Genomic DNA, 22,082 nt, shown 5'->3' on the forward strand with positions numbered 1-22,082 from the left:
ACAATACACCAAGTGGTGGCGCTCTTTAACATTAACGGTGTGAGCGTGAGCTAGCTAGAGGTGTTGCAAACTTTTTTCTCCCCCCCCCCCCCATTTTAGTAAGATTGTGTATTAAATTTGTTCATGCGGTGAAAAAGTCCAGGCGACATAGTTTAAATGAAAACCGGAGAGTAATCCTGCTGAGAGGCCCTTAATATTTTCGATCCACAAACTCAAGTACTGGGGTTATTTACAACGGAGTTATTTACAATTTTCTGTGAGCTTTTAAAATAGCCTCCTCAGCGCTAGAGATAAGTTGATAAACGAGCACAATTTCTTGATATCTGAAAAAAAAAAGTTACAGCAAAAACACGTCCGACACAACCGGACACTAGACACACTTCAAACCTAAATGTTTAAATGTTTGTATACATATACTTTCTTGAGAAAGGATAGACTCGTCAACTAGTACCATGAGAGTCCACCAAAAGCTATGGCTCCATGCTCACGGGACGCAATATTTGTTTTGGGAATCCTTACAAAAACAAAAAAAGAGACAAAATTGCTCATCACGGCTACACTACTACGGCGCGCGTTTAAGCTGTTGCACATCAATAGAGATAATTCGATGCCGGACAGGTTTATTTGTGACGTCATTATCTGCGCGAGAAGTTGCCAAGACTGCGCGTTCTGAGACGAACGCATTTTAAAGATTTAACTATGACGTCACAAGACAAAGTTCGGAAACGAGCGTGTCAAGTGACATTGGTTACCACATGCCCTAATTGCAAACTTTTCAACAACACACAAAAAACCCAAACATAATGGTTTAAAACCGGGTTGGAGTAGTGTGTCTTCGAAAACTCTCCCTGAGCACGACACACCATTTTAACAAACTCTTTTTAGAATAACTGGGGAATGTATCCCATTGGAAGTAATAAGATGACCGACGCTCGAGGAGATGATCGACCCCGCCTTCACCCATCAGTGAACACTCGGTGTCCCCCTGGGAATGACGAGGTGTCCTTCCAACTTATGGATCTTGAAGACAGTGACGGTAAGCTCCAGAACATGTTGTGACCCCCCCCCCCCTCCGGACTGGATGGGGATCCAAACCTGCAAAGGTTACCCCCCCCCCCCACTCCTCAGGAATGGGTGGAGATCCAATTGTGGTCCTCTTCCACCATTCCAGAGTAAGCTTATTCCACCAGCAGACTGGGTGGTGGGGAACCCTTATTATGTCACCCTACGAACCCTTCGGACTGGGTGGGGAACCCCGTGGTGACCGACCCTCCCAACCCTTCTGGTACGGTGTCATTTTACATTCCTTTATATAATGAAGTTGGTGCTCATAATGTAGAAATGTAAAAAGAAAAATAGGTAGTTTGGGTTTATTAAGAAAAGTTGTCATGAACATTGGTCAAACAGCCAAGTTGAAAATAAAAACACAACCCTGGGGGTTCATTTTGAAATAATTGTTCATGATGTAAATTTGAAACAGCGCCATCTGTCAGAATTCCTGATACATGAGTAAGTTCTCTATACATACATCTCAGGTAGCTGCTTGGCAATGCCGACACAAGTCTATGATTTAAATAATCTTTATGGAACGAACAATTATTGTTAACATATATATACACGGAGAGATAACGGAGGGGGTAAGGGTAATATGAAAGACTCTTTCAATTATGTGTTAGGTGGGGTACGTTTTGACTCGATTGATTGAGGGTACAAAAAAATGTTTTTAAAAAACCCAGATTTTTGAATTGGATTTTGATACTTCATCTCTATTAATAAGATTCTATATCATTGATCGCAATACTCTTTAACGATGGTGGTACATTCATAAATGAAAAATCGGCTATAATTTTATTTTAGGTCAAGGGGCGTTTTGGCCGGTGCTATTTAATGTATCAAACAAAAACAATTATGCATTTTCGACCTCACATTAAAGGGAGGCAGGGGGCAAATTATGGGGCGGGGCCTCCGCCCCCTGCCCGCCTCTGATTTCATCACTGATTAAGTCTACGTATTTAATTCTCCTGGTCGAGTTGTTTTACACTCCGTACGCTACCCCTGTCAATATTGATGGGTACGAAAGATAACTGTTTCAAGATTAACTGATAACAGACCCAGAATGAACTCAACCTCTGCAGTGCACACTTATGTAGAAAAGTATATTTAGCACTAGATTGCCACAGGGCTGTTACCACAGTGCAATAACACTGGAACTAGAAATATTAAAAAATAACTTCACCCCCAGTTATTTAGAAATGCCGTCGCCTTCAACATAAAATTTTAGGATACAAAAATAAATGCGCCCCAGGGTGGAAGTGTGAAAGTTAACTCGCCCGCGCCGTCTCAAGATTTTAAACAGAGATTAACTTACCTGGCTCTGCCGATTTAAATATCAAGATTATAATCCGATATTCGAAGGAACTGGGTCCCGGGTTTTAAAGGCACCAGTCACTATTGTAAATTACTCTAAATAATTATAGCATAAAAACTTACTTGCCATGAGCAATGGAGAGCTGTTGATAATATAAAACATTGTGAACAATGGCTCTCTCTGAAGTAACATATAGTTTTTGAGAAAGGAGTCACTAAAATATTTGAATTTAGCTGAGGTCTCGAATTCAAGGCATCTGCTGAAAGAACTTATGCGTCAAGGGTGTTTTTCTTCCATTATTCTCTCGCAACTTCGACGAACAATAAGTCAAATTTTTCACAGGTTTGTTATTTTATGCATATGTTGAGATACACCAAGTGAGAAGACTGGTCTTTGACAATAACCAAAGGTGTCCAGTGCCTTTAACAGAAACAGATCGCAGGCCAAAATTACAGTATGTTTTTTAATTGATGCGATTGGATACCCATCAATTATTTGCTTAGCAAAGAAATTTGTTAAGCAATATTTTCTGCTAGCTTAACAGCTTTATGAAGTGTCGTGGCCGAGCGGTTATAAGAGCACCGAATTTAAACTCTGGTGTTTCTGATCAGCAGAGTGTGGGTTCGAATCCCCAGCCGTGACACTTGTGTCCTTAAGCAAGACACTTAAGCATTGCTTCGTCCTTTGGATGGGACGTAAAGCCGTTGGCTCCATGTGTTGTGTAACGCATGTAAATAAACCCAGAGCACTTTTTGAAAAGAGAAGGGGTTCGCCCCGGTGTTCCTGGCTGTGGCTACTGTATGCGCCGTAGCACCTTGTAAACCCCTATAAGGTGCTAAATAATAGGGTCTTAGAATTCATCACTGTAATAACCTATCTTTCTGAAAGTTTATATATACTCAGCGCCATGAGTAACTTGTTTGGTAGATACGTGCGCTATATAAGACTTCGATATTATTATTATTATCATGAAATTGGGCCCAGGCATTTCCTCCCTCCGTGTTTCACCCTCAACTCCTTTAATGAATCGCGAACAGCACGCGTGCCATGCTCATTGAATCACATACGGTTGTTAGGAGCGTGTGGACACGCTGGGCAGGGAAGTTTTTTTTGTACGGCCATCACAAATTGAGCCGTAAAGGCACTGGACACCTTTGGTAATTGTCAAAAACCAGTATTCTCACTTGGTGTATATCCTAACATTTGCACAAAATAACAAACCTGTGAAAACTAGGACTCGATTGTTCTTCGACGTTGCTAAAAAAAATATGAAAGAAACACCCTTGTCGCACAATGATTTCAGATGCCTAATATAAAAGATTTCAGGCCTGACAGTCTTTTAGTATTTGAGTGAGAAATTACCTCTTTCTCAAAATCTACGTTACTTCAGAGGGAGCTGTTTCTCACAATGTTTTATACTATCAACATCTCTCCATTGCTCGTTACCAATTAAGTGTGTAGGTATACTAACAATTATTTTGAGTTAATACCAATAGTGTCCAGTACCTTTAACTTGAACCATTATTCAAAGCAATAAACCTGGCTGCCAATGCCTTGCCGCACCATGCTATTTCTGAAAACACTCAAATCGATGGGAGGTGAAGAAAAGATCGAAAGTCGTTAACTCTTTACTGACAAATTGATCAGGCGAATTTGTTAATATGTGGGACATGGTAGGGGGAATTTTGAACCGCTTGTTGTGTTTTGAACCCAATAGTCTGAAGGAACAAACGGAGTCTAAATATAGAGTGTGTTCTGTTTGGAAACCAAAGGGAGTTCATGAAACTTAAAAGTGAGTTAGGTAAAGGATTGTATGCAATGCATCTTTACTAAATAATACCATTACATGATAAATCTGCTGGCTGTGCGCTGTTTCTTGTTTGTTTGTTTGTTTGTTTGTTTGTTTGTTTGTTTGTTTGTTTGTTTTTTCTTCGTTTTTTTCTTTTTGTTCAAATATCACAATATGGTATCTTAGTATACATACATCTTCTTGAAGAAGACAACACATAATATGAAACAGGGGAGTATAATGAGCCATTTGAAATTATATGGCTACTTTTTAAAAACTGGATGGAGCTGTACAGAGGTGAATGGAGACGATCAACTATCCACAATCCACTAATTATCAAAGCATCTTTGATGATCCACACTGAACCATCTCACCCTCATGATCCTCAGAGCTAATAGAATAAATTGTGATGATGAATTACTATCCATGATCCACTACACCAGATTAAATTATCGGCTAAGTAAAGCATCTTTGTCTATATCCACACTGAACCATCTCACCCCCATGACCCACCTTGAAGGAGGCTGATGATAAAGACGAACTATCATTACACCACCGGATTATTGATAACCCTCTCACCATCATGACCCACAGTAGTTATCAAGGAGACCGTCTAATCCACTACCACAACAGCTTAACAAGGCATCTTCTCTATCCACACTAAACCCTCTCACCATCATGACCCACAGTAGCTATCAAGGAGACCGTCTAATCCACTACCACAACAGCTGAACAAGGCATCTTCTCTATCCACACTAAACCCTCTCACCATCATGACACACAGTAGCTATCAAGGAGACCGTCTAATCCACTACCACATCAGCTGAACAAGGCATCTTCTCTATCCACACTGAACCATCTCACCCCCGTGACCCACCGTATGGAGGAGATAGCTGACGATGAGCTTATTAAAATTATTTCGGCTCTGTACATTTCATTCTGCTTAACAGCTCTACGAAATTAAACCCAGGTTTTACCTTTTGGGTATCTCGATTAATAACGAAGCCCATAGCTATGGTTAACTCACTGCTGGGTGAATATAGGTCAAATATAAAATACACCAGGCTCTAGTGGCAAAGGTCTGTAGGGCTCTCTCAGAAGGTTAAACTTCTCTCGATAACATAGTGGCGTGACGTCGGTATGTGAAGCATCTACGACCAGGGATGATGATGATGATGATGATGATGATGATGATGATGATGATGATGATGCCTAGGCCGGGCTCTCTGTGTGCTTAAGTCGGTATCTCCGCACTGCCTCATGCGTACAAACTGTCACACCACAAAGTGTACGAGTAGAGAGAAGTTTGTAATATACTGATGTGTGAGGATTTGCCCATTAATATACCGTGGTTGTGCAGTGTGTGTGCTGTGTTGATCAGCGCGTCACATCATCATGCTGAGGACTCGAGAGTAGGAGGAGGCAAGCCCCCGTAGTAAATTGAGAATTCTCCGGGTTTGTTTGTGTCGCCTTTCAATAAACATGAATGTTTAATACAACCAGCGTGAATTACGACTGTTTTTCCTGACTCTCTCTCTCTCTCTCTCTCTCTCTGCTGGACTCGGTGTAATGTGGAGACTGCATCACAACTGGGGTAGCATCATTACATCTTCCCCGGTGTAGGGTGACAACGCGTGGCACCAGCAACAATTCCGTCTGGTTATGAAGAAACTTTGGAATGCATCTATATATTCTGCTTCGAGTATCGACCATTTTTATCAATGAAAAACCAATTCTGCAGCTAAAGACCAGCTAGTGATGACAGATTTATCTAAGGAATTCGGTCAACCGGCAGTAAATAAAGATGTTGTGTGTTATACTGGAGTTACCGCATGGTGGATCTGAAGGATGCAGGGATAGGATCAGATTATTTGATACGATAGATGCCTTACGCATAATGTCGATGGTTCGGTTTAACTCCAAGGTTTTAAATCCAATTTTCAGCTCAAGAGATTAAAGCAGGATTTAAGGGAGTGCAGACGGACCCATAACATCATGACCTGGAAAATTGGAGTTTGGTCGTCCTTTTAGCAGTCGAAGAAACCCAGGTTACCTACAGCGTTGGAAGTTAACAACAGAACCTACTTTTATTCAACTCAGGTAGTATATAGACCTCAGGAAAGAAAAAAACTTGAGCACAGTGAACTATTCCCCCAGGAGTGCAAGGTCTAAAACGTACGTCGACATCAGTGCTCCAAACCGAATAGGTTTACAAGGTGAAGTTTATAGGCTACGTTGAGAGGGGCATCTCAAGGGTTAATGGATGCAGCTAGTACGATAATAAATATACGTGAACTCGCAATTGAAGATTACTTTCATAATTTGTGTATGCAAGTTTTTGCAACACAGTTGTCTACGATTATACAAGAAAGAAAAAAAAACACCGGAAAAATAATTTGTTTTTGGATGACATGGACTTGACCCCGTGTGAGTTGACTCGAGTTTCCACGCTGTACTACATGTCGTTGGTGTGTGCTGCATGTGTAGAGTTCATCTGTGTGAAACGAGTGGTGTATTGGTATACTCATGGTATCCTGTGGTAGAATAAAATAAATAATGTATTGTGGTCGCTGCGTTGGAACTGTAACCTCGAGTTTTGAAGGACGTTGAACTGTGTTATGTAAGAAGTGAATTTGTTCTGTGGCTAATTAATTCACAATATTGCATTCTGGCAGCAAGTGATGTTTGCACTGTATACACACACAGTGTCGGTTGAATTACCACAAGTGAAATTTATCGTGGACGCCAGTTGACTGTTTATTGTGTACGCATTTACACCGTGCATGCTTTCGCGTACAAGAGGTTCCTATAGCTACCGAGAAGTACAAAATACATGGACAGACTGCAAACTGAAACCATTAAAACCGAATCTACTCAACTGTATATGTAACGAGTGTTTTTCCTTCTGTGAGATTATTATACTGTGATAGTGTGGGTTATGCACTGTTGGGTAGTTTCATGGTTCATGTATTTACTCCGTGAATAAATAACACAACTGCTGAGTAAACAAGCAACGAGCAAGTTAGTGCTGGTAATTGTATTAGTACACGGGTAGTCCGTGGTTGTGTTTTGATCCTGGGGGTTGATATTGATAAAGTAGCAACCGGAATACACGGACTCTTAAGGCAAAGCTGGACAACACCACTGAACAACTAGAGTTTCGAGTAATAGCCAAACAGATTTAGCACAAAGTAGAGTTATACTGGACCTACCCAAGGCTACCAATGTCGCCAGCTACCAGCAGTATTCCTGGGTAACACCCATGGGTCCATTGTTGCCAACATACGGGCTTCCATTGTTCCGTGACCAGCCGACCGTTCGGTCTGTGTTTTGTTCGGTGCTCGGGGCTAAAGACCCATGTTATACTCGCCCATAAAAAGATGGAGGACTACTGCTCTAAATGGTATGTACATTTTTGGTTAGAATTTGGTATATTGTTGGAGTGGAACACGGGGGTGGTTTAGCAAAGACAGTGCTATAAAGTACCTCCCGTTTACTGGGTAGTTAGTTGATGCATAGAGCAAGGACCGTTTGTTGATGGGACGTTGTATGTGTTGAACCCTTCCTCTAGGTTGTGAACCATTACTTCCTCGTTGAACCATGGTTGAACTGACGAGAATATAACTTGTGCATAAAGTTGAACACTGATAATCATTCTTTGTTGTTGTTTTTACTCCACTAGATTCAGGACTGTATTCTAACACTACCAGCGTAAGTCAAATGACTGTATCGTCATCTCTTGGCAACCATCACAGTTGTTTTTAAAAGAGAGTTTCCTGTCAGTTCATTCTCAGGGAAAAGGAAAAACATGGCCTCCCAACATGGTCTGGTAGCCGATGATATAGACCGGATGCAGCAAGTTAGTGTGACTCCAATCAGATCTTCTATTCCAGTCATGAGGCTATGGAGGGGTCCGGGACCCTGCTTGATGCTGGCTTCCTCTATGGGCCATTATCTCCAGATCCACTCGTTTCCCCATTAATGCCGGTGGAAATGACATCAGAGGAAAATCCAGATTGTGGCCCCGCCGTCAGTTGTTGTAGTAGCTGTGCTCGTTTTGTCCACCGTCATAAGCTGCTGGACCCCGGCCCGGATCTGAGCAGCTCCTCACTCCACGCCAGACTTGGTTGTTGGGACGACAGAGTGAGAGTTGAACTCCTAGGACCTGTTGTTGAGTCGAAAAGTTTTGCTTACCACGACCGAGCGTGTCCCCTGGATCCAAGCAGACCGGGGCTTAGTCAGTCCCTACGGGGGATTCATCACCACTTCCCCCATCAAGAACTTCTCAACAAGTCTACAGAAAGCTATAGTTTCTACCCAGCTTCAACATTGAATCAGCTGCTGCCTAGTCTGCTTATCTGTCTGCTGTTGTTTTTGTACTTTGTGAACAAAGTGAATTGCTACCAAACTCATTTGGATTTTATACCCGGTCTTTTGATACGACTTTTGTTGCTGTGTATACTACCACCGACAACACTTGTTGAAATATTGAAACTATCTTGGAACCATGTATTATTAACATCTTCAAAATCTGTTCAGAACTCAAAAAAGTTTTCAACTGGAGTTGAACAAACTAAAGTTAACATATCAACGTCGGTGTTCAGTGAGCTTACTTTTTCTCCAACACTCGCGTTGTTAACAAAGTTTATAAACTTGTGTAAACTTGGTTATTCGAGTGAGCAAATCGGTGCTGAGGTTAAAACACGAGTATTTTATCCCGCTCCGCTCCAGATTAATGCAAATAAAGTTCCACAAACTTATATAAAGTTGTCGGATTCAAAACCCTCGCAGAGTGGTACGACACTCGACTCGTACGTGTGTGGAACTAAAATTAGTCTTCGGATACTCAAGCGCCCAGAAGAAGAAGCTGGCGCTTTTCGCGAAGCGATTGTGAGATTTCTGACTTACATCTTTCCTTTCGTCGCCAACCTAGGACGAGCTAGTTATACCCCACGACTCTTCCAGCACTTGCCGATGGGGTGCATACTGCCAAAACACCAGAAGAACCTCGGTCTTGAAGGTGACATCAAAGTGTACGATCTCCATGCGATCATCGACCCGCATCCGACCACGCTCATCGAGAACTCCCCGACCGTGCTGAAGTACCAGACGCCGCACTTCCGCGCCTCGGCCCGGGTTCGATTCCCGCCCGTGAGCGGCAATGACACGTGGCAGATCGGATGGGTACAAGGTTGTAATAATATGGACTTCACCATCTCCTACGGCAATCTGGGAACGTAAGTTTCACTTTTATATTTATATTTTTGTGACAAAAATTAACTTTTATTTTTTCAGTGGACTGGAAGGCTCCTAAGCTCTTTTCAGATATGGCGGACACAATACTAGAATACCAGGTTAGGGTAAATCTGTTCGTATACACCCAAACCAAAAAGTGCACTCCTATGTGTCCGCCATATCTCAAAAAGGCTGATGGAAACACGCATTCCATCAACTTCAAGATAAAGTACGTCTCGTCTGGCGCTACCTGGAACTTCCCCACATAAGAACAATTAAATACAGTGCACAGCTAACAATGTATACCTCCATCAAGTATATGCTTGTATTTAAAAACTTTAAATACAGAATTGAAACAAGGGTGAAAACTAACACAACCGAAAGGTGTAAAAGAAGAAAACTTCTGCCCACAAATTGCACTGCTCTGCAGTGCTACCTCACAAGGGGTCGGTTTCTCAAAGAGTTAGGACTAGTCCTTACTAGAGACTAGTCCTAGGAGATATTAAACATTGAGACTAGTCCTACGTTATAAGACTAGTCTTAACTCCTAGTGAAATCCGCCCTACAACATTATTATTTAATGAACTGCCTGTGCATACATGAACATATCACGTTGTGTATGGTTTGATTAGCCTGGAAAATAATATACCACTCGGATTGAATCGACAAGTTTCTCCATAAGCCTATGAACAACAACATCAAAACAACAACAACAACAGCATTGCCACTAAAACAGCCACAACAACCAACTACATGTATAACATAGAACTTCCCCTACACTCTTATCACGCAAAAGTTCAAAGTTCAAGCCCTATGTATTGTTGGTATCTCATTCTAAATGTGAAGTTCATATTATCATAATCAATTTAAATTCATCATTTCCTCTTTCCTTACACTATTTTAGAACCACCGCCTCAAAACAATTAATCATTATGCCAGATTGATCTATAGTCATCATAGTAAGCGTACGGACTTAAAGGCAGTGGAAACTACTGGTAATTACTCAAATAATTGTGTTAGGATAAAACCTTACTTGGTAACGAGTAATGGGGAGAGGATGATAGTATAAAACATTGTGAGAAACGGCTCCCTCTGATGTAACGTAGTTTTCGAGAAAGAAGTAATTTCTCACCGAATATTTGAATTCGAGCATTTGAAAGCACACAACTTGTGCGACAAGGGTGTCTTTTCTCCCATTATTCTGTCGCAACTTCGACGACTAGTTTAGTAAAATTTTCACAGGTTTGTTATTTTTTGCATATGTTGAGATACCCCCAAGTGAGAAGACTGGTCTTTGAAAATAACCAAAAGGTGCCCAGTGCCAGTAAGTCGATATTTGGTGGCAATATTTCATATAAAGCACGTGAGATCAACGCACCAGCATATTTTATGTAAAACGGCAATGGAAAAATGATTGTGTCTGTACCAACTGGGGTAATATAAACTCGCTGTTAAATAAACATAAAATGACTCATTTTCCTTATTCATTAATCAGCGAATGAGAAATGCTCACGAGTGCAGTCAACTGTAATATAAACATATTAATTTTGTTTGTGCTTTCACACACTGAATTACAACAGGTGTGACAGCTAATTATGGTGAGAACAAAGGAGCACGTTGCCTTGGATCGGTCGAGTTGGTCACTGAAAAGCGTTTGTAACCGTTTGTTATAAAATGCATATAGGTAGAAAGATATTGTAAAAGTAGAATACAATGATCCACACAAACATGCCTCGAAAACGCTGTCCTTTATGGTTATTCAAAATGGCGGCGCCCATGACTTAACTTCATAGTTGAGTGAGTCCTTGTAAAACTGTAACTCACTGATATTCTCATATACAGACCGTTATAAGAAACTAAACGAATCGTGTTTCTAGATGCATATTATAATGATCACTAAAGTGGAAAATGTGTGACAAAGAACTTTTTAAGACTTTGCCAAACGCAGTTCGTTGGGGTTTTTAAAAATGGCGGCGCCCATGACAAAACTTCATGGTTGAGTAAGTCCTTGTTTCATTTATTTTTTAGAAATTTCAATTGAAAGATTTTCCTATCTACTGCTGTGAGAAACATCATCACTGGTGTGGAAAATGTGTGCACATGATAAAGGGTTTGTCACCACATTGCCAAACGCAGTTCGGTGGTTAAATCAAAATGGCGGCGCCCATGACACAACTACATGGTTGAGTGAGTCCTTTTGTACAATTTCTAAAAGATATTCTCATATTATACAGACCGTTATGACAAACTTAATGAACCATGGTGTGTGATGTATCTTAATGGTAATATCATGATCACTGAAGTGGAGTTCGTCATGACTTTGCCAATCTAAGTTCGTTTGGGTTATTCAAAATGGCGGCGCCCATGACAAAACTTCATGGTTGAGCGAGTACTTCTTTTCAGAAACTGTAACTCGAAGATATTCTCAAATTATACAGACCGTTATGGGAAACTTAATGAACCACGGTGTGTGGTGTTTCTTAATGGTGTAATCATGATCACTGAGGTGGAAAATGTATGACAAAGAGTTTGTCATGACTTTGACAAAAGCAGTTCGGGTTATTCAAAATGGCTGCGCCCATGACCAAACTTCATGGTTGAGTGAGTGCTTGTTTCAGAAACTGTTACTCGATGACATTTTCTAATCAGACCGATTAGAGAAACAAAACGGACCACAACGTGTGATGTGTTTCTTAATTTAAAGATGAATTTATCTATGTCCTGCTTATGTACAAGGTTACTTATGTACAAAATATATTTTTTTAAAAGCTACGTAAAAAAAAATGTTACTTCGGGTTGCGTAAGACTTCAGCAAACCTTCAATTAAAACGTCAAGTCATGGTGTTGTATCTGGAAGGTTTTTGCTCAGTGACGGATTATTTATGTTAAGATCACACTCACTTTGATTGAACAGACATTGCAATACAGTCACCCAAACCATTGCTCCATGCCCAAACCAACAAGTTCACGTTCGATACAAGAACTTTCATGTCAACCTTGTCCACAGTCGTCGATAATACTACTTTAATCTGCTCAACCCCCATCCCAGTCCATGACATGCTTTACGAGTCACATTACCGAGTGACAAGAAATATGATCTATTTACCAGACGGGTCTATGGGGGTAAATTGTGCATCACGCGCTGCTTGCTTGCTTGCTTGCTTGCTTGCTTGCTTGCTTGCTTGCTTCGATTTAGAAAGTCACGACTACAAAATGTGCTGTAAGGCTCAGACCTCATCTCAGTTCTGAACGCCCAAAGAATAAATAAAAATACGAGATGCGCCTGATAGAAATGGATGCCCTGTATGCTTTGTTTTTGAAAGGGCAAGGGGCACCAAGACATTTTCTCCTTTGTAAAGGGCACCCTATGAGGAACTTGTACATTTCTACGGCAGCATTTTAAGGGCACGAAGGCAATGACCAGGGGGCATGAGAGATCACCTTCGTTGCCTCCGTGGAGTATCAGGCCTATTTAATATGTATACATCTAGTCCTACTACTCAATACATCCATGGTGATCGTATTTTATTTGCGATTATCTGTGCTTCTGCAGCTCGATTATATAAATTCGATTAACAGATGGCGCTCATACGATTATAATCAATACTTCACTTTTTGACGACTTATGATCGATTTTTTATTATAACAGTCGATATTCTTCTATGTTAAAGCTTTGTAATCGTGTTTAAATGGCACACTTAATTGCTTTATACCCATTCGATTAGTCTGCTCATGCAAGGACCTACTTGATCATGGTTTGTGGTTAAGTTCAACCACGTGTTCTGAGACAGGAATCTTGTTTGTAAAACAAGAGCTGTGGTTGGCATACGTGCCTTGGTTTGGCCTAACGGTATGAACAACCAGGCCTAAAGGTGTTGCATAGAGGTATTAATAGCCTGACATAAAGGTATGAACAACCTGGCATAGAGGTATTTAAAGCCTGGCCTAAAGATATTAATATCATTACATACTAATGTATTATTAGCCTGGCCTAAAGGTATGAACAACCTGGCCTAAAAGGTATTAATAGCCTGGCATAAAAGTACTAATAGCATGGCCTAAAGGTATTAATAGCCTGGCCTAAAGGTATTAATAGCCTGGCCTAAAGGTATTAATAGCCTGGCCTAAAGGTATTAATAGCCTGGCCTAAATGTATTTATAGCCATGCCTAAAGGTATTAATAGCATTGCATAAAAGTATTAAGAGCCTGGCCTAAAGGTACTAATAGCCTATAGCCTAAAGGTATAAATAGCCTTGCCTTAAGGTATTAATAGCCTGGCCTTAAGGTATTAATAGCCTGGCCTAAAGGTATTAATAGCCTTGCCTAAAGGTACTAATAGCCTGGCCTAAAGGTATTAATAGCCTGGCCTAAAGGTATTAATAGCCTGGCCTAAAGGTCCTTAGTGTATGGATCGGGGTTTAAGTTTTATGATCACGAGAGTGACGAACTACTTTCGCCTATAATTACACCTTAAGGGCACTGTACACATGGGGTTATTGTCGAAGACCAGCATTTTTTGCTTGGGTGTATCCCAAATCTGTGAAAATTTGGACTCAATTGGTCATATCGAAGTTGAAGGAGAATTATGACAAAAATAAAAAAACAATGCGCAGACAATTTGTTTAACAATTTTCTGACTAGCAGAAATGAGCAGCATACCAATGTTAATGTGTACATGTGCCATGGTAGTTTGGCTGGTACCCGTTTTTCAGGTACGTAAGCATAAAGGACAGGTTGTATTAGCAATTTGTTCTGCTCTAGTACCTGTTATAAGAAACTAGGCTGTGGGTCAAATCCAATACGGTGCGATACAGCCACCCGTAAATCATCTTGCGCATTAAACGTTAATACTGCACGAACAGTTCAAACAAGATTAAATTGCCAGCCATTTCCGTAACACAAATTGCTCTGGCGGCTTTCACTTCCCGCAACATGAAGTATACGTTGGGGTCTAATTTGCCACGGTGGGTAATTTTCATCAGTTAATGCGGAAAATTCGGCAGACAGTGTACACGATTTTTTGGTTCATCTATAAATGCAAACCGACATGGGGTATTCCGTATACTATAGTCTCTTGCTGGTATGATATAATATGCCATTAATCTGTTTGTGCCAAAACGCAAGCGGTATAATGTGAGGCAATTACTTGTGACAATTTCTCCTGATCCCGGCTTGGGTTGCCGATTATTAAAGGCACTTGACACGTTTGGTATCAATACTCAAAATAATTGTCAGCATAAAAACCTTACTTGGTAACGAGCAATGGAGAGCTGTTGATAGTATAAAACATTGCGAGAAACGGCTCCCTCTGAAGTAACGTAGTCTTGAGAAAGACGTCATTTCTCACTCAATTGTAAAAGACAGCTGAAACCTTTTAGGAATCTGAAAGCACACAAAGTCATGCAACAAGGATTTTTCTTTCAGTAATCTTTTGCAAATTCGATGACAAGTTAAGTCCAAATCTCCACAGGTTTTTTTTTTCAATTAAATACATGTTGGGATACACCAAGTGAGACAGTCTGGTCTTTGACAATTACCAAAGGTGCCTTTAAATGATAGATATGCCATTAATATGTTTGTGCAGAAACGCAAGCGGTTTAATGTGAGGCAATTACTTGTGACAATTTCTCTTGATCCCAGCTTGGTTTGCGGATCTTAAAGGCACTGGACCCCTTTTGTTAATGGTCAAAGTTCACAGACCAATATTCTCACTGGGTGTATCTCAACAGAATGCATAAAATAACAAACCCGTGAAAATGTTGCCTTATATATAGTTTGTCTACGAAATGGCAAGAGAATAACGAAAGGAACAACACCCTTGTTGCACAAATTTGTGTGCTTTCAGATGCCTAATATAAGCCTTCAGGCCCGAAGTCTTTACGTATTTGAGTGAGAAATTACCTCTTTCTCAAAAACTACGTTACTTCAGAGGGAGCCGTTTCCCACAACGTTTTACACTGTCAACAGCTCTTCATTGCTCGTTATACCAAGTCAGTTTTTATGTTAAACATTATTTTGAGTATAAGCTAAGCCGTGGTTTCGAAACTGGCCGTATAGAATGCGTATAGATTTTCCTAATAGGATAAAACAAATTGGAGTGGGCGAAGGACAATGAACTAAAAATCTTAAAGACTGAACTCAGTGTGTCAACTGTCAACACGTTACGCTACACGAGTACTTTGTAGAAGCTGTGACATCACAACAAGGACTGAACAATAGGTCGAGTTGGCCAAAGCTGACTGCAAATACCAAACAATGAAACTTTTCCTAGAGAATGGTTTCGTGGAATTCGAAGGCTGACATTTTATTTCAAACCCCAAACCAGTGGGCATAAAAAGTCATTGTTTATAACGTTGTGTAGGAGCCACTGATTCACGCCACACGCGGAAGGACGTGGTTGTAAAGTGTGCCGTTTTTGGACAGGCCACGGACCACACGAGCCCTGAACTTCCCTTCCCTTCCCTTCCGGGATTGGTTGATGAACTTCTTGCCAGGACTTAAAAGGTTATCATTTTAGACAAACAACATCAACTTACTGTACAAACCCTTGCGATAAAAAAAAGACAGATTTTATGTCCATCAGGTTAAAGGCATTGGACACGAGGCCGTGTGGCAGCGTCTTTCCTTCCGGGATTGGTTCATGAACTAACTTGTTGCCAAAATCTTAAATACACAAACAAAACCAAGCATGCTGGCAAACCCTTGTTTTAAATAAAATAGACTTTTGCAAGCCTGATACTTCACGGAGGCAAGCAACGAGGGCGATTGCCTCCATGCCCCGTGGCCATTGCCTTGGTGCCCTTGAGATGCCCAAGTAGAAATTTTCTATAGGGTGCCCTACCAAGGAGAAAACGCCTTGATGCCCTTGCCATATCAAAAAACCAAGCATACAGGCCTGATTTTGTGTCCAGATTAATCTTTATAGCCAAAAAATAACACCAATTTGCAACTATGGCCTGGTCCAATACAATGTAACTATTTACACACCATTTTAAAAGTGTAATAGTTCTCAAATATTCTGTTATCGATCTATTGGTAAACTACTATCTACAAATACCTAACGATCACTGTTTACTTTAGAGTCCTCTAGAGTACTCGGGGTGCAAATTTACAAAATGCCAAGGTCTGTACAAATTTCGGAAGGCCGAAAGATGGTGGTCAGTTGCATCCAAATAATCCACGTCACATAATTCACAGGGAATTTTAAACAGTCCATGTAGGTATAGAAAATACATATTTTCTTTTAAAAAGGAACACCATTGTTTCAGTACCGATTATTATTCCATTAATTTCCAATTGATGGTTTCCTTTAAATTTTGCTGAAACAACAAGAAGTGTTCGTAACCTGATCCCAAACGTATATATCTTCACATACTTTCACCAGCAATGACCCCCGTATTAGAACACTCCTGTACTATATATCAAGCAAGATATTAAGTTTCGGGCAGTTTTGGCCACCTGATAACCATTTTGAAGTACAGTCCTTATGTTTAAGTAGAGCCATTGATACCCTAAGCCTAAGCACATGGCTGGAAACATTGGCTGTATACACTACTTATTACTTCCCCTGTAGCCAACATTTAAACAAAACGGGCAGTGCTCCAAACTCATAAATACATTAAGACACATCAAATCAATATTTCTTCAGGACGACAAAAAAAAATGAGAAGAATTTTATCCGCTGAATATATCCAGGATATAAAAACGTTAGAACTTTAAAGCGGTTGGGGCAATTTGAAGGCATGGCGTTTGATAAAATACGGTCGATACGGAAAACAGGAAATGCTTGCCACTTGAACCAGAGGGTAAAAGTGTTGAATAGCGTGTCTCGGAACCCCGTCGGGGGCATTTCAAGTTAGTCCGGTACTCACTTTACAAAACTGCCCGACAGTTTAGCAATTTGTTCTTTTTTTGTGTGGTTTTATTGCCCAAAGGAACATTGTCTCGATGAATAATAAATGAAACATCGCCTATTAATTCAGACCACGTAAATGGAGTGTTTCCACTGCCTGCATTTTGGAACGTGTAGCTCGTGCGTGTGGCATTCAGGCCTGTATATGCTTCGTTTTTCGAAAGGGCAAGGGCACCAAGGCATTTTCTCCTTGGAAAATAAATGGCTTCTAATGAGAAAAATAAGGTAGACCAAGCCTGGGTATACACGGAGGTCACGGCATCCGTTGCCTTCTTGTCTTGGCCCTAGTGCCCCTTCAAAACGTTCCTTTAGACTTGAAGATGCTCCAATGGAAGTGTCTTAGTTAGACCCTCTAAAAGACCAGGCAAGGGCACCAAGGCATCTTCTCCTTGGGAAAATGGCACTCTATACGAGGAAACTGTAAATTCCTACAGGGGCATTTCAAGGGCACCAAGGCAATGATTAGGGGACACGGCGGAGGCAATCGCCTTCGTTGTCTCCGTATCAGTATCGGGCCTGGGCATTGCGTTTGCCACACTCACTTGGCATTAAACTGTCTCATAGAAAAGGATGATTCAACATTCAAACATTACGCGGCTATAAATTAACTTCTTAAATATTAACAGGAATTAATAATTGATCTGGGGCAGGGATAGACCGCGAAACATCAACTGTACGTGTTCACCAACTATAATCACACTCAAGTCGGTTACTTTCTGGCGCTACTGACTGGCTATGAATTATTCATGAATGTTAACTTGCATATCTGGACACGTCATTATGATTATAATTAGCAGTTAAATCTATACATTGATCAAGGCTAATGAATGACGAGAAGCGAAGTGGGCATGGTAATGAGGACATCATCAAATTAATTCCTTGTTTGGTGTCAAGACAGCAAGAGGTAAATCGATCTTCGTGGGTTCAGATCAGACTATGGCGCGTTGGAAAGAGTTTATGTACAGGCTCCATGTTGAAGCGATACCCAGATATAAAATGTGGCTATCTACAATGGAGCTTTGCTGTGTCTGGGGTGCTTACAGCACTGGACACCTTTGGTAATTGTCAAATGACCAGTATTGTCCATTGGTGATCCCAACATAAAATGCATATAAAATAACAAGTCTTTGAAAATTTGGATTCAATTGGTCATCGAAGTTGAAAGAGAATAATGATAGGAAGAAAAAAACATCCTTGTTGCACAACTTGGTGTGCTTTCAGATGCCTAATAACAAATGGCTTCAAGTCAGAAGTGTTTTGTTATTATTTTGTTCCCCAAAATCTACGTTTCTTCAGAGTTGGCCGTTTTTCCTCATAAGGTTTCCTTACTAAGGAGGAAATACATTGGTGCCCTTCCACTTAAAAAAAAAACGAAGCATAAAGGTAACCTTGTTTGCAGCATGATCAAAGTATTGTTAGTGGGGTATTGTGTTTATACAATACCAAATTATTCAAAATAATATGATATAACAATTGAACAAATTTCAACGACTGGTCAAAATTAAAAATCAAATCACCAAACAGGATATTAAATATAAAAATAAACAAAATAAATTTGGCATCCGGTTTCAAAATTAATTTAAGTGCATTTGTTGTTACTTCGTCTACACTGATTCGGTTTGCCACATGCTCAAAGCTGCAGAAATGATGGACTTCCTGTATAGGCGAGCTATTTCGCAATCAAGTTAGCAGGAGGAATAACCCCATTACAGTAAATGTTATTCCATCTTTTTGCAGTTTGTTTGGCTTACTATTCAATGAAATACAAATGAGTGGCACATGCTATGCTGAATGTCACTCAGCACGTCTAAATATAAACCTTGTATCTGACACAGGGGTTAATTAGTACACTGAAGAGACTCGCCACTAGTCTTTTACTATTTTGATATACGGGGAGAGTACATGTATAAATGCATGGATACTCAAGCTCGGTGTGGATATTCAACGCAGAGAGAGGACTTATGGATGTTTAATTTGCATCGAGGATAAATAATATTTATTTGGTTTTACCATTGTGTAAAGTACTGTACTTTCCCAAGTCCCACCCAAGAGATTTTCACTTGACTTTGGAAAGTATACTTAGAAGCAGTGGTTGGTGTAAGGGTCAAACCCAAATAATTGACAAATATCTAAACTTATTTCCTGGTATAGCATCATTCTATACCCTATCCAAAATATTTAGTATATAATTATAATAATAAATAGAAGGAATGAAATGAGTTTTTTAAATCAAAACGGCAAAATTAAACAAGAAACTGAGAAAAGAAAAACACAACGTGGATTTGATGTACATCCGGTTGTGGCTATTCTGTGACTCGAAATTGCAACTAAACTCATTAATGATAATATATTTACATAACAGATGACACTATAAATCATCTCTATAGACACAAAGATCCCCCACTGACCGTTTCAGAAAAGAAATTTTGTTGATCAATTTTTATCGAGGTTTATAATATTAATAGTCTGTGTTTCCGAAGGATGAATCAATCAGTTTGTGTAAACTGATATATCATTAAAGGAACACGTTGCCTTGGATCGGACGAGTTGGTCTATAAAAAGCGTTCGAAACCGTTTGTTATGAAATGCATATGGTTGGAAAGATGTTTTAAAAGTAGAATATAATGATCCACACAAGTATCACTCAAAATTGCACGGTTTTCATTTCACGTCGCGAACTAACACGGTCGGCCATTTATGGGAGTCAAAAACTTGACTCCCATAAATGGCCGACCGTGTTAGTCGACGAGGTAAAAAAAAAAACCACGCAATTTCAAGCCATATTTGTGTAGGTCATTGTATTCTACTTTTACAACATCTTTCTAACCATATCGATTTTATAACAAACGGTTACAGAACGCTTTTCAAAGACCAACTCGACCGATCCAAGGCAACGTGTCCCTTTAAGTCATATAGACAAGAATGATGGATCTTCCATTCATGTATAATTCAATCAGTCTATATTGAAATATATAATTATATTACCGTCAACCATCCAAGGATAATTGTTCTTTGATGTATAAGTCCCTTTCTCTTGGAGTGAATTGTAACTTTCTTTTTTTTTTTGCTACAACACAATTTCTGTTAATGTAATTACGAAAAAACTGAACACGCTTCACAGAGTTTACACGCAAAACAATCGTTCATTTCCCCTATTTGTCAGTATTCGTTTACCATTTTCTCTTCAGTAAACTATTCTAATCGCAACGTCACAGCCCGAGTTTTTGCCAATCGAGGTATGGGAAAACCGTGAATGCAAAACAAAAATAGATGGCAAAAGTTTGTAACAATGTCACACAACTATTCACAAATTGTGTTGAATTTGTTGGAAACAAAGCAACCAATCTTGGGAGGTATTTACTATTGTTTCACTAAAAGATTGCAGATTCTTAAATTTGGTCAGAACAAGGTATTTTCTCCTTAGAAATAGTAAAGGGCACCCTATGAAGCTTTTGAAAATTGCTACTAGAGCATTTCAAGGGCACCGAGGGGGCATGTAGGCAATCGCCTTCGTTGCCCCCATTAGGTGTCAGGTCTGGGGGTGTCGGAATATAGAGCAGTCATTGTTGAATCTAAAACCAATGATGATATTTATGTACCATTTTCTTGCAAAGCCTTGGAGGGAAAATGTGCAATGGAGCTCGTGGTCCATTTGGAAAAATTAAGATTCTACTCAGGATTGACCCAAAACAAAATCGTTCATATCCCAGTCAGCAGTATCCCTTTTCCATTTACTATTCATCCCACCACGTGAAAAGGTAATTCCAGCACCATGTTGAAACTGCCAATTATTGATGATGTGTACTATTTTGTCGCGAAGCCTTGGAGGGGATTGTGTCTCTACGGACTTCTATATGGTCTCACAGTTTGCTTTTTTAATCTACTTCACACACTTAGCCCGCACCTGTGCCCAGGTAAAATGACGTTCAGACGGTGTGTCTCGCATGCATCTTTCTCAATGTTGATATAGTGATTCACCACTGCACAAATTGGGGGTGTTTAACAATTACATAGGGGTATATATCATGAAGAAACCTTTTTTAATCTACATCACATTTAGCCCGCACCTGTGCCCAGGTAAAATGACATTCAGACGGTGTGTAATCAAAATGTACAACAGGTTGTTAAAATATTACTAATATCTGCAACAAAAACCCAATTACATTGGTGTTGTTTTAACACCCTTTGATGTAATGATGATTCTCACCTTCGGTATCACAATATGTGACCACACCAATGGTGTCAATTTTAACACCCAAGTTTTGCAGTACAGTATTTACTCTTGTGTCTTAGACGAGAGTGAAGTTTCTTACACCAAGATGTTAAATATTACTCATTTCTGCAAAAACTATACCATTGGTTTTGTTTTAACACCCATGGTGTAAATTTTAACACTGGCAGAATAGTATTTACACTTAAAGGCAGTGGACACGTTTGGTAGTCTCAACATATGCATAACATAACAAACCTGTGCAAATCTGAGCTCAATCGGTCATCAAAGTTGCGAGATAATAATGAAAGAAAAACACCCTTGTCACACGAAGTTGTATGCTTTCAGATGCTTGATTTCGAGACCCCAAATTCTAAATCTGAGGTCTCGAAATCAAATTCGTGGAAAATTGCCCTTTCTCGAAAACTACGTTACTTCAGAGGGAGCCGTTTCTCACAATGTTTTATACTATCAACCTCTCCCCATTACTCCTTACCAAGCAAAGTTTTATGCTAAAAAATATTTTGAGTAATTACCAATAGTGTCCACTGTCTTTAAGTTACTTAT

At 39.9% G+C, this 22,082-nt stretch overlaps 1 protein-coding gene across 3 annotated transcripts in view; it reads left to right on the top strand.

Moving 5' to 3' along the window:
- Positions 1-758: 758 nt before the first annotated feature.
- LOC139948464 (protein FAM78B-like) overlaps positions 759-22,082 on the top strand; it is a 32,800-nt gene continuing 11,476 nt past the window's right edge. The window contains exons 1-2 of one of the 3 annotated variants that reach the window (XM_071946613.1): positions 759-1,036; positions 9,091-9,394. In XM_071946613.1, coding sequence (XP_071802714.1) covers positions 898-1,036; positions 9,091-9,394 — 443 coding nt within the window. In that variant the 5' untranslated portion in view covers positions 759-897. Of the gene's footprint in view, positions 1,037-6,843; positions 7,561-7,839; positions 9,395-22,082 lie in introns of those variants that run through there. The other 2 variants (XM_071946611.1, XM_071946612.1) reach the window with 2 other exon arrangements.

This window comes from Asterias amurensis, chromosome 15 (genome assembly GCF_032118995.1).
Source record: "Asterias amurensis chromosome 15, ASM3211899v1".
NCBI lineage: Eukaryota > Metazoa > Echinodermata > Asteroidea > Forcipulatida > Asteriidae > Asterias > Asterias amurensis.